Raw genomic sequence first — 12,528 nt, 5'->3', positions numbered from 1 at the left:
AAGATCCACTACTCAGTTGGTAGAGTACAAAGCTCTTAATCTTGTGGACGTGGGTTCAAGCCCCATTGTGGAGATTACATCATATGATGGTATTATCAATGAATTATATACAAAGTCTCAGCTCAGTAATATCTTATTGAGACGGCCCTTGGGGGCTACATGTTGCTGTTTCAGTTTACATGATCATATTTACAAAGTCCCTGTTCATTATTGCATAATGACCCGGCCCTTGGGGGCTACACTGGTTGAAGTTTTATAAGCATAAAGTAATTACAAGTCCCAAGTTGCTACAAGCATAACAACCCGACACTTGGGGGCTACAGGTGATATACATATAAGGGGGGGAAATCTTCAAATTCTCAGTTTTGAGCAGGTCAGATTGACCCATTGTTTGCAACAATCATGATCCGGTGTCACCAATAATTATGACCCGGTGTCGGCAACAGTTTTGACCCGGTGGTATCAATATTTACAAGCCGGCAATTTTGGCAGTTATAACTAGCCAGCCTCTACATCTTTAAACTGGCGGATCACCAGATGAATCTTGAGTCCAATATGTTTATTAAACCAGAGCTTTGGAAACCGACTCAAATGGATTATTTCTTATAATATTTCTCAACAAGAGACCAATGTCAGCAAATTGACTTTGAAGCTGGCCTGTTGACCCAGATTTCTCAAAGGAAGTATCTGGATTTTTTTGCATTGGTAAAATGGGGACATATCTGCTAAAGAGATTTGCTATGAGATCATGGATACATATCAAGGAGGAAATGTCAATGACTTAAGGATGATCAGGTGCCGGCTTACAAGAATTTTTAACCCGGAACACAATCTGTCAAATTTGTTTTTGTGTTTGTTTTACAGGATCAGTTTAACATGGATAAATCTAAATTAAACTGGGGGCTAATGTCGGGGATATACCCCGCGGTATAACCCAACCGGAAGTATGACCTGGCCGGACTTGGCGCTTCACCGATGGCCCGCCGGGGGACTGGCTACTCACGGGTCTGGTGGTTCACTAGCGTGACGACTCACGAGCCTGGCGACTTAATGATGGCTCCGAAGGCAGGTTAGACGGATAACAAGTGCCCAAGGCCTAGTAGGCCGGCTCATGTTATGGTGGGCCGGCTTAAGACAGAAGGCATGAGGAATATTTCCTTTATGAAGAAGCAAGACCCGTACTTGTATCCGACTTGTAATAGAAAATAAGTTAGTTCTAATCCTATTAGGACTCTACATGTAAGCCGCCCCTTCAACTTATATAAGGAGGGGCAGGGCTTCCTAAAGAGGGACAAGCAACAAGAAACAACAATCTCTAGGGCTAGACACAATGAGCCGGCTTACCGGCGACTCCTTCATGATCATAATGAGACCTAGCCACAAACAGCATGTAGGGCTATTCCGGATGATGTTTCCCGGGGCCCGAAGCTGTCTAAACCCTCATCTTGTGTATTGCGTCTCTCGTCTCGATCAACCCCTCTCAAGCTACCGCATAGAAGCGTTGGCCTCGCGACTAAGTCCTTACACTAGGACATCTGCCGTGACAATTCCATGACATGGTGCGAAGCATGAGGAGACGGCATGGGATGAACAAGGAGGCGTTTTCCTAGTCATAATTAATTAAACTTTATTGTGTCATCTAAATACTTAGGTTGTAGTACTTTGTATAGTTATAATTTTTTTGAACTTGTACACAGTTATATACATAGGCATATAAGACCCCATCAAGATTAAGTGAGTTTGATTAGAGGACGAGTACTGAATTTAGTGACCATATTTATGTTGGATTGTGTGTAAAGAGAATATCTCACATAAGAGACGGTAGTTCATACCAGAATTCAACAAGTTTGGGGAGCTTAGATGTACACATAGCCCTGTGCTGTTCAAACATGTTTAATCATGACGGGCCCCAAATGGTATTTTCCCCATATAGAGGTATATAGACTGTCGAAGGCGCATTTTTTGTGCATGGACGCCCACAGAGTGACCTGCATGGATGGAGGCGCATTTTTTGTGCTGCCGCCTGCCGGTACTGGTTTTCGTTTTATTTGTCTTTTCTAGTTTATCTTGTTAGTATTTACAGTGTTTTTTGTTACATTCTTCGGGATTTTCCTTTTCTTTTTCTTTCCCCTCATTTCTTCCTTTTCCATTTTCTTTCTCTCTATATTTTTGTGTAAAACAAATAGACATATTTATAGAGAAATGCATGAATATATTTTTAAATACATGAATAAGTTTTTAAATTACATGAACATTTTTAAGGACATGAACTCTTATTTAAATTATAAGAACATCCTTTGCAAACATGTCAACATTTTTTATTTACATGATGTGTGAACACATTTTAAAAGTTGATGTTTTTTTCTCTGAAAAAGGCATTAACAAATTTGAAAATTATACTAATACTTTTTAATATACATGGAAATTATACTTCTCCATTTTATTTGTCTATTTTTTAAAATACATGAACATGTTTTTAAATTACATGAACAATTGTTAAAATTACAAGAACATCCTTTTCAAACAGGCCAACATTTTTTATTTACATGATGTGTGAACACATTTTAAAAGTAGATGTTTTTAAAAAGAGGCAGAAATAAATTTGAAAATATACTAATAACTTTTAATATAGATGAGCATTGTTTCGATTGCATTAAGTATTACTTAAATTTGATTTGTATAGAAAACAAAGTTTAAATACTTTTATAACAAATGAATATTTTTACTCTTTTCTTATTATAGATTGGATTATGATTTAAATTTTGAGCACAATTCCAAGGAAAGAAAAAAAGAAAAACATACTGGGGGAGAGGGAGATGGCGATTCGGCCGTTGCTGGTCAATAGATTATCGAGGCAGATGGCGGCAGTGATGATGGTAGACGTGGATTATCGATTATTTGACACAACTAGTCAATGTGTACATGCAATGCACGTTAATTTGGAAGTATATTAAGTGCATGCGGATATTAAATAGGATATTATTTGCGTGTATTATGTGATTAGCACTATGTTTGGCATGAAATTAAATGCATGCTAAACGTGTTGAGCGCTCGACATTGAATCAGTCTAGGTCGTTGGATTGACATGATTTGATGACCATGATTAATTGGATCTGCCCATTTGGGTATTTTTATATTGTTATAGATTATAGATTATAGATTATAGATGAGCTAAAAAGAAACCATTTTTTAAGAGAAGGTTTTTTAAGAGATGTGAGCAAAGTTGGAGCTGACAAGGGAAACCTTTGGTCGTGGGCCAGGAAACGTGATAAACTCTGGCCCAAAGTAGCTACGGTAGGCCGCGTAGACGGATCCTATCCTCCATTCTTATCCTTTCCAGCCGCCTCCACGGTTCTCCGCCCACCGCCGCCGACGATGATGCCGGCCGCAGCCCTCCACTCCCAACCCAGCAACAGCAGCCGGCAGGGAGCTAACCCCCGGCCGTCGCCCTACACATCGGCGGTCAGGCAGCAGCAGTCCACCCCCAATCCCGACGGCAGCAAGCAGCAGTGACAGTCCAAGATCTTGACCAATAGGTACTCCTGCGCCACACCACTGCTTAGATTTCCGATTCCTCCCGAAGTTTCTGATTTACTCATCAAATATTAAAAGTCAAATTTACAACTCGGAGTAGTTTGTTATAAATTTAAATAATAAGTGAAGCTCGAATTGATGTGGATGTTTGATTCATTGGTGTCATTTTGTCCGAGTTGCAGATGAGCTCATGGATGGAACAGATTCACTCTGTGCCGGAAAGCGAAGCTCCCTCAGGCGCATGCCCTCTCTGGTACGTAGATATCAGTACTAACTGCTAACTGGGAAGAGGAGATTCAGTCAGGCCTCACTATGGGAGTGGACATTAGTCGACGTAACAGCCGATTAAGGTAATCAACAGATTATTGTATTTGCAAACATCTAGTAGCACTATTACATGGTAGCGTCAGGTGATTATTCATACATCTTCAGGCCTAATGGACTGTAAGAATCAAAACACAGTGGTTGCCATTGCAGCGCACGCGTACACAAGGTACAACCTTGAATGCTGACAGGGCATGGTAGTCCGTGCGACATGCTTTAATTTATGGCATAAGTTCATCCTCAGATTCTGCAACCTCCCCGTCAGCATGTTAACGACCTTTGTCATCGATTAAAAAAAACGACCTTTGTCATCGATGGCCGGTTTCTCGGGTTCCACTGGATGCACCACAGTGCGACAATAGCAAGCTGCCTCACCTTTTCTTTCTCTTCTTCAGTCTTTTCTGCCATTGCCGTCCACATCGGTGACTGAATCAGCGGCCAGGCAGCAGCAGCCACGCTTCGATTCCTCTCACTCACAGTCCAAGACCAGCAGGTACTAGTGCGCCACATCACTTCTCAGATTTTCGATCCCTCCCACAGTTTCTGATTTGGCTTGTTATTATTATTGAAGTAAGTGAAGCTCGAATTGATGTGGATGTTTGATGCTATTTTATCGAATTGCAGATGCTGGAAAGGAAAAGCTCCGTCAGGCACATCGCCTCTGTTAAAAACGGAATATGCCAAATATGGGAGTAGCAAAGGAAAAGCTCCGTCATCAGGCACATCTACTAACTGCCAAGAGGAGATTCACTAACTCTCAGATGCAGAGAAATATGGGAGACCGAATAAGGTAATCAACGGAATACTGAATTGCAGACAATGCTATTTGCAACTTTTGGAGATAAATATGGGAGTAGCAATTGCTAATCGTGTATCTTGCAAATAATCAGTAGAGTACGATAACAATGGTAGTGACCAGCGATTATTCATACATGTCCAGACCTAGTATGGACTGAAAGCATCAAAACACAGTGGTTGCTATTGTTGCAACACACGCGCAGACAAAGTACAACCTTGAATGTTGACAGAGTATGGTACTCCCTGTTTTGATTTATGGCATAGGTTCATTTTCATATGAGACGAAAGGCTTTGGGGGCATCTGCAGACTCTGCAACCTCCCTGTTAGCATGTTAACGACCTTTGTCATTGACGGCCGGTTTCTCGGGTTCCACTGGATGCACCACAGTGCGACAATAGCCAGCTGCCTCACCTTTTCTTTATCTTCTTCAGTTGGTTCCAAAGTAAGGGCCAACTCCTCCCCATTGATTACTTTCTCATAAATCCAGTCTGGGAGGTAAACATCATTCTGGCTCTCAATACTCGGGTCTGCATTCCTCCTTCCGCTCACCATTTCTAACACCAGCATGCCGAAACTGTACACATCTGACTTGTACGATACTCCCCCAAAGTTACGAGAATATAGCTCTGGTGCAATGTAGCCCATTGTGCCTCTTGCTGCTGTTAAGGTGACGATGCTTTGGTCCCTTGCGCACAGCTTTGCAAGGCCGAAGTCTGAGATCTTTGGATTGAAGTTGTAGTCCAGCAGGATATTGTGAGGCTTGATGTCAAAGTGGAGGATGCGCTGGTTGCACCCTTGATGCAAGTACTCCATTCCTCGCGCGATGCCTAAAGCAATATCTAGTAGCTTGTCGGGTACCAGAAGATGCTGGAAATTTGCAGAGTCACGAGAGAAAATATATTTCTCTAGTGACTCATTAGGCATGAATTCATAAATAAGAGCCCGCCTCATTCCTTCGGAACAAAATCCTAGGAGACGGACAATATTGGAATGGTGGATTTGTCCGATGGTTGCAACTTCGTTGATGAATGCTTCTCCCTCTCCTGTAGAGTTCTCTAGCATCTTGACTGCCACGGGCACTCCATTTTGTAACTCGCCTTTGTATACACTTCCAAATCCTCCCTGCCCTACTTTTTCCTTAAACCGTCTTGCCATCTTCTTAACTTCAGAAAAAGTGTACCTCGTGGGTTTCGATGCTCCGTATGTCTTGAGAAACATTTCGACCCTCAAATGTATCTCCGCATTATATCTTGTCTTGAGTGAAAGATAAAGCACAGTGGCCACCGTTAACAAAAGAACAACAAATGCGGCCACCGATGATGTAGCTGAATAAACAAACAATATGACATCAGCATATTGCATTGGGAATTAAAAGCCCTTACTTAGTTTTATGTGGATAATCGGATAATCGGATGTCAAGGTTCAGAGTTGCCAACAATAAGAATTTACACAATATAAGTTTTTATTTATTTTGAAGTTAAGAATATTCGGTTATAGCAGTACCTGCAATGACTTTGATATGTGAACCTGCAAATACCAAGAATGAGAATGAGATAAAATAAATCCATTATAATTCTTGAAAAAAAAGCTGTAGAACAGACAAACTGTTATATGAGTGTTCTCTACTGTTGATGCAGTAAATTTCCCTAGCGGATACAGTAGAGTTTTTTTAATATATGCAGAACACATGCGGTGCTGTTTTTGCTTTTTTAAAAAGAGTAGAAAAAATCTTTATCACAAGTACAACTTATCAAACAGATTTTCTTTTTTGGGAAATTTATAAAAATGACACTAGTCGCATTGCTTTGATGCTGTTTCTGAAAATGCCACTGGTCTGTTAGTTTTTCTTATGTTTTGGCCATGCATACAGTTTGTACGGTCAAGTCAAACCTTTTGACTGAACTGGGCAAATTTTTTCTGAACATGGTCTCAGTCACATACATGTGGACCCAGTCGAGGTCGGTTCTCTCAGTTACTCTGCTCTGTCATCCTCGATTCATCCCCTGAAAATGCCTAGCTAGTTCCCCGCCCTCTCTAAACCTGCTCAAATCCCATCGATCGTGGGTTGCCTCCTGTGGGTGTAGGCATGCTGGTGGAGGATGCAGGTCTTTTTTGACTGATCTCCCAAAAAATTCAGTTTATTGTTGCATAGCAGAATTTAGGGCAAATAACAGCTAAAGAGTTACAAATTTTATAAGGCCAGTGTCTGATAGACAAAGAAAACATATATTTTTTGCGCTTGATTATTTCTCAAATTTGTTTTAGTGAGTTATGGCACAATGTGATTGCTCAAGCAGGCTGCTTAAATCATCTGTGGTGCTATTTTGAATGAAAAATAATTGGCAGACAGTCTCATGGAAGATTCAAACGCATGGAACTGTAAAATGAGTAAATTGCACTCTAGATTTTGCTTCTTTGTCAAAATAAAATAGAATGATACTCCCTCTGTTCGTAAATCGATGACGATTTGGACATTGACACGGTCTCTAATATGTATCTTTTGACTGTTACTTTGTTGTATGTACTCCCTCCATTCCCAAGTATATGATGTTTTGGATATTTCAATATGGACTACATACGAACTGAAATGAGTGAACAAACACACTAAAATGCGTCTATATACATCCGAATCAGAAAAAAGTTAGAACATCTTATATTTGTGAACGGAGGGAGTACATGTTAGTATTAAATCATGAAATTTATATTATGAAACTATCTCTTTATGACGAACTTGACAATACTATTTCCACCTAATATTTTAGTAATCAAAGTTAGAAAAGGTTGACTGTATGCTTTGTACGAAGTGATGTATTTGCAAATTGAGGGAGTACTATATATAGTTTCGGACAGTCAGATCTGATCATACCGTGCGGGTCAGCCATGCAGAATGCTAGACTCTGTGAGCTAAATGCGCAGCGTCCGCCATGGACTTCACAATCCATGCAACTGTATTCATCCCAATACACCGTCATCTCAGTGAAACTGAGGACTCTTTCAGCACTTCCCTTGAAGAACTGTGGTTCGTAGTCTTCGTACAACTGTGGGTTGTCATACTTTGGTATCTGTATCAGGACGCTGCTGCCATCTGAGACTGGGATGACCTTGCAGTCCAGCGGAAGAAGAGACATGTCTTCATAGCCAGCTACCAAATACAAGAAGTGGGTTGCGTTGCTAAGGCAGGAAACTGGGCCTGCAATGCTATCGGCAGCACCAGGTGTGAACTCTCTTGAACAGCGTACTAGGGTTGCAAATAAGCTCCAAGAAAATAATCGGTTCGGGCCCAGCGGGTCATCGTTGGCAACATCAACTTGTTGAGATGATAAGCTTCCGGATACCATAAGCTTCTGCTGGAGCAGTTGGCAGGGGTCTACAAGTGGGATGATCTTCATGGAAGAACGTCTGTAATCCATGGCGCTGACACTGTATGGGCCAAGAACTGGGTGAAGTAGGATGGTTTCTTGACCAGAACATGCTAACTTCGTCCATGATTCGCGACATCCACATGATGATGATGTATTGCTGGATTTAACGCAGAAAGGATACCTGATCTCTGGGCCATGTTGGCTGCACTGGGACGGTGCGCAGTATCTGAAGAAATCTTTATCATCCCATGCTACGGCCAAGTCAATTCCGTGGTTGATAAGAGGCAGCAGCAGGAGGGCTATGACAAGTAATTTACTCATCTTCCTTTTCTACTGTAAACAAGATGGAGAGCAAGAGGAAGAAGAAGATGTGGCAAGTGCAAAAAAGAAAAAGAAAAACATCAGGACTTATTCCTTGTCTTCTATAGGTAAGCAGTCAGAGGAGAACCTTTCAAACGCTGACAGCCTTAATCTAGTTGTTTGAATGTAATGCAGACTTGCTTTAGTCTATTCCCCTGTTACATGAGCATTAAATACACGTCGATTGGCATTTTGCACTTATTTCGTGTCTTCTATAGGCAGTCAGAGTCGTGCTTCCCTGATAGTCAGAGGAGAACGTATTTATTCTTTGTCATCTGTAGGTAAGCAGTCTTATCAGTTGGTGGTTGGGCGTGAGGGTTGCTTCAGCCAGTCCCCTCTTGCATAAGCATTAAATACATTTTGGACCATGTGGGAGTTTTTGTATACTGTCATCGTTACAGAAGACTCCAAGCCTGAGTCGTCTTTTGTTCCAAGCTGCACCGATTATCTTCCTCTTCTTTTGCGCTATGCCAACGAAGTCATAGTTAGTATCTCAATCATGCTATGCCAATGAAGTCATAGTTAGTATCCCAACCACACTATCAATTGGTGTATACAGCTGGATATAGTCAACTAGTCAATCCCTTGCCTGCCTTAGTTAACAGAGCTATGATATCAAGTCCCTAGTGCATCTTTGAGAAAGCTTTCATGGGGAACCCCGGTGCAATTCATCGTTCTATTACCCTCCATGTCTTCACTGTCTTCTCCCTTGTTGCCTTTTTTGTAGCAGATCATGTCCAGGGAGGAGATGATGGGTGCCCACCTTTCTCCTGTGGACATCTCCGAGGCATATTGCCTCCTTTCCGTCGGCGAGGTGATCCTCTTGAGTGCGGTGTTGAAGCATACGAGCTGGGTTGCACCAGTAGCAAGGCTACAATTCACATCAACACAGGAAGATACTATGTGACCGCCATCAACTACCCCGGTTCCTACTTTTGGGTCACGGATCCCAACTTCAATACCAGTAGCAGCTGCCCTCTTCCACTATGGAACCACGTTCCTTATTCAGGACACTATGAAAAAAGTTATTTATATTCAAATGGCTTTAATAATTTGGAGATTCGAAGCCGCTACAGAGCATGTTTTGCTAATTGTTCGCAGGCAGTAATGGATAATAGTGCATACAAGCCCGTTGCTTGCCTGAGTGCCAAAGATTCCCATGTTTATGTCTGGGTATCTGAGTCTGTATGTGGGGTTGAGGATCTTAAACCTTATTGTGGATACCTGGCCTTGACTCCATTTCTCGTCACGTATAATGATGATCTGCAACAGCTACGGAATGCAAGTTATGCAGATCTCACGAAACTCATAAGTAATGGGTTTACTGTCCATTTTCCTGTGGAAGCAAGTGATATCCGTTCTGTCTCTAGGACAATCAATATATGCCTCAACAGGACAACCAGGTGATCACATTTCCATTTCCGCCCGAATTTAATTTGTATACTCTCTACTTTTCTCAAGAATTAATATGGGGCTGTTACACTGGTGGTGGTGACAGTCTGCAACTACAAACAGTTAACACCACATATAGTTGATCCAAAAGAATGATTTCATTGCATTTTCCACAACTTTATTTAACCTCATTTGCACAAAGCACCATGCACTTCGATTGAGTATTGCACTTTGCTCTAAATGTTTTTACGCATCACCCACCTGTGTGCCATCTGTTGGTAGGCCTAGCCTTGTCGGGCACATATATCTGATTATGTAGAATTAAATAAATAGTCCAAATGCAACACGTAGTTGAATTGCATGGTTCCATGGTTCAAAGAAAGTCAAGCCGTGGTGTTTTGCGCAAGTGGGATCAAATTAGTAGTGCAAGTGGAATTTACCCTATCTAAGAACCGTATTCCCTTCTAAATCCACATCTTTACAATGGTATGATATGCAGCTACTTCAAGGAGCAAATATATGGCACAAGCATCGTGAATTGGACTCATGCTATTTTCTGGAGTGAGGTGCATTTCTTAGAATGCGTGACTGATACCAACTTTGGTAGCCACTACACAACAGAGTCGCTTTTGGTAGTTGTAACCATATTATCTGCTATTGGCATCTCCAAGTTCCTTTTCGGTATGTCAGAGCTGTATGCTTTTTACCTTCAAAAGAAGAATTTACATATTTTTAATCATCATGGCCACAATCTAGGACATACACATATGCCGACACGTTCATCTATCTTACATCCATATTTGTCGACTTGTTGGGCAGTACTATGCAGGTTCTTCTTGGCACCCTTGGCTGTATGGATATTCCTAGTCTACAAGTACTGGAAAACAATGATCATAATTGATGCAGTTGAGAAGTTCCTCAGGATTCAACAAATGATTGGCCCGACGAGGTACTCCTACACCGACATCATTGCAATCACAGGCCATTTCAGAGATAAACTGGGCCAAGGGGGATACGGCACCGTATACAAGGGCGTGCTACTCCCAGGCGATGTTCATGTCGCCGTGAAGATGCTAGAGGGGAACTCAAACTGCAATGGAGAGGATTTCATCAGCGAGGTCTCCACCATTGGCAGGATCCACCATGTCAACGTGGTGCGTTTAGTGGGGTTCTGCTCGGAGGAAATGAGAAGGGCCTTAGTCTATGAGTACATGCCCCATGGTTCTCTGGACAAGTACATCTTCCCTGTTGAGAAGAGCTTCTCATGGGACAAGCTCAATGAGATCGCTCTGGGCATTGCCAGGGGGATCAACTACTTACACCAGGGGTGTGACATGCAGATTCTACACTTTGACATCAAGGCGCACAACATCCTTCTCGATAGCAATTTCGACCCAAAGGTCGCGGATTTCGGACTCGCCAAACTGTACCCGAGGGGCGACAGTTTCGTGCCACTGAGCGCCATGAGGGGAACAGTTGGCTACATAGCCCCTGAGATGATATCCCGGAGCTTCGGTGTCATATCCAGCAAGTCCGACGTGTACAGCTTCGGGATGTTGCTGCTGGAGATGGCCGGCGGGAGAAGGAATGCTGATCCAAACATGGGGAGCTCAAGCCAGGCATACTACCCGTCATGGGTGTACGACCAGCTGACTCGGGAAGAAGCGGGCGAGATATCTCCAGTTAATGCCGACATGCACGAGCTAGAGAAGAAGCTGTGTGTTGTCGGATTATGGTGTATTCAGATGAGGTCTCGTGATCGGCCAACAATGAGTGAGGTCATTGAGATCCTGGAGGCTGGGACCGACAGCCTGCAGATGCCTTCAAGACCGTTTTTCTGCGACGAAGGGCACATCCATGTGGAGGACTCTTACCATTTCACTTCCGAGCTGACGGTGATGTCAGAGGAGGAATCGACTGCGGTGTCAGAGCAAGAAGATGTGTGAGGTATATATATATATATATATACGATGTGTGATATATTTTGTGTATGTAATCTGCACTTATATGTATGTATTCACAGAGTGATGCACTTAGCTAATATGGGAGAAACAGGGCAACTTCAAATTAGTTTGAAAAAACAGGGCACTTCAAATGAGTTTGAAATATTACATCCATCTATATGTTTGTTCATTATTCTTGATACAAATTCTGATCGAAAATATTGTTTGAACCATCTGTGAGAGGTGACAAAAGAACGCCTTTTCCTTGTGGGGAATCATTTTTGAGAGAAATTTGTGCTCCTTTTCCTAGGAAAAAGAACTATGTCGCCTTCCCCTCGCCGCCGCCGGAGTGCGCCCGCCGGGCGAAGCCCGCGCGGCGCGGGCGGCGACGGGGCATTCCCTCCTTCCTCTGGTCCTCATGGCAGCGGCGCGGGCCGTCAGATCGGGGACAAGGGGCGCCTCGTCCGGCTGGTCTCCCGGAGGTGGGGACAGCTGGATCCGGCGGCGACTGGGCTAGGAGGAGGTGGCGCGGTGTGGCGGTGCTGGTGGCAAGGTTTCGGTCGAGGTCGTCTTCGATCTAGATTGGGATCTCCATCGGGGGTGTCGCGCGGCAGTGGGATCGGATCGGCGGCAACGTCACCGGTTCGGCGGAGGGCTTCGTTCCAGCCAACCGCGAGATCGGGACGCCGTGGCTTCCGGTGAAAATTGCGTCTGACTGCGGTCATGGCGGACGATGGTGGCGTCTCGGACGTCGTTCCCTTCTCGAGGCATTGTTGTTGCAGGTCACGTCAACCTGATCGAAAGGTTCCGGGGG

At 43.2% G+C, this 12,528-nt stretch overlaps 2 protein-coding genes across 9 annotated transcripts; one reads left to right on the top strand and one right to left on the bottom strand.

The window, feature by feature from the left end:
* Positions 1 to 3,313: 3,313 nt before the first annotated feature.
* Positions 3,314 to 11,928, top strand: LOC119358463 (rust resistance kinase Lr10-like). Of its 8 annotated transcripts, XM_037625007.1 has the most exons (7): positions 3,314 to 3,536; positions 3,717 to 3,884; positions 3,967 to 4,027; positions 4,254 to 4,351; positions 4,483 to 4,648; positions 10,271 to 10,452; positions 10,591 to 11,928. In XM_037625007.1, the coding sequence occupies exons 5-7, from the start codon at positions 4,536 to 4,538 to the stop codon at positions 11,715 to 11,717; spliced, it is 1,422 nt and encodes a 473-aa protein (XP_037480904.1). In that variant the 5' UTR covers positions 3,314 to 3,536; positions 3,717 to 3,884; positions 3,967 to 4,027; positions 4,254 to 4,351; positions 4,483 to 4,535; the 3' UTR covers positions 11,718 to 11,928. The 8 variants fall into 8 exon arrangements, 4 of the variants coding, with proteins under 4 accessions (XP_037480904.1, XP_037480899.1, XP_037480897.1 ...); XM_037625002.1 differs by lacking the exon at positions 3,967 to 4,027; XR_005172244.1 differs by lacking the exons at positions 3,967 to 4,027; positions 10,271 to 10,452; positions 10,591 to 11,928 and adding an exon at positions 9,110 to 9,244.
* On the bottom strand, positions 4,642 to 8,340 carry LOC119358508 (rust resistance kinase Lr10-like). The gene is made up of 3 exons (XM_037625017.1): positions 7,524 to 8,340; positions 6,161 to 6,184; positions 4,642 to 5,982 (listed from the first exon to the last, which is right to left on the bottom strand). Exons 1-3 carry the CDS (start codon positions 8,338 to 8,340, stop codon positions 4,910 to 4,912), a joined length of 1,914 nt encoding a protein of 637 aa, XP_037480914.1. The 3' UTR covers positions 4,642 to 4,909.
* Positions 11,929 to 12,528: the final 600 nt, after the last annotated feature.

This window comes from Triticum dicoccoides, chromosome 1A (genome assembly GCF_002162155.2).
Source record: "Triticum dicoccoides isolate Atlit2015 ecotype Zavitan chromosome 1A, WEW_v2.0, whole genome shotgun sequence".
NCBI lineage: Eukaryota > Viridiplantae > Streptophyta > Magnoliopsida > Poales > Poaceae > Triticum > Triticum dicoccoides.
This window is presented reverse-complemented; position numbering and strand designations above follow the sequence as displayed.

What these genes read in the sequence shown, in the direction of transcription:
- LOC119358463 (XM_037624997.1), top strand. Translation starts at nt 8,321, where the DNA reads ATGACAAGTAATTTACTCATCTTCCTTTTCTACTGTAAACAAGATGGA. An exon ending in TTATTCCTTGTCTTCTATAG is followed by an intron (nt 8,448 to 9,106) that starts GTAAGCAGTCAG and finishes CCTTTTTTGTAG; the next exon opens with CAGATCATGTCCAGGGAGGA. An exon ending in TGCCTCAACAGGACAACCAG is followed by an intron (nt 9,783 to 10,270) that starts GTGATCACATTT and finishes TATGATATGCAG; the next exon opens with CTACTTCAAGGAGCAAATAT.
- LOC119358508 (XM_037625017.1), bottom strand. Translation starts at nt 8,340, where the DNA reads ATGAGTAAATTACTTGTCATAGCCCTCCTGCTGCTGCCTCTTATCAAC. An exon ending in CTGCATGGCTGACCCGCACG is followed by an intron (nt 6,185 to 7,523) that starts GTATGATCAGAT and finishes TGGTATTTGCAG; the next exon opens with GTTCACATATCAAAGTCATT. An exon ending in ACATATCAAAGTCATTGCAG is followed by an intron (nt 5,983 to 6,160) that starts GTACTGCTATAA and finishes TTGTTTATTCAG; the next exon opens with CTACATCATCGGTGGCCGCA.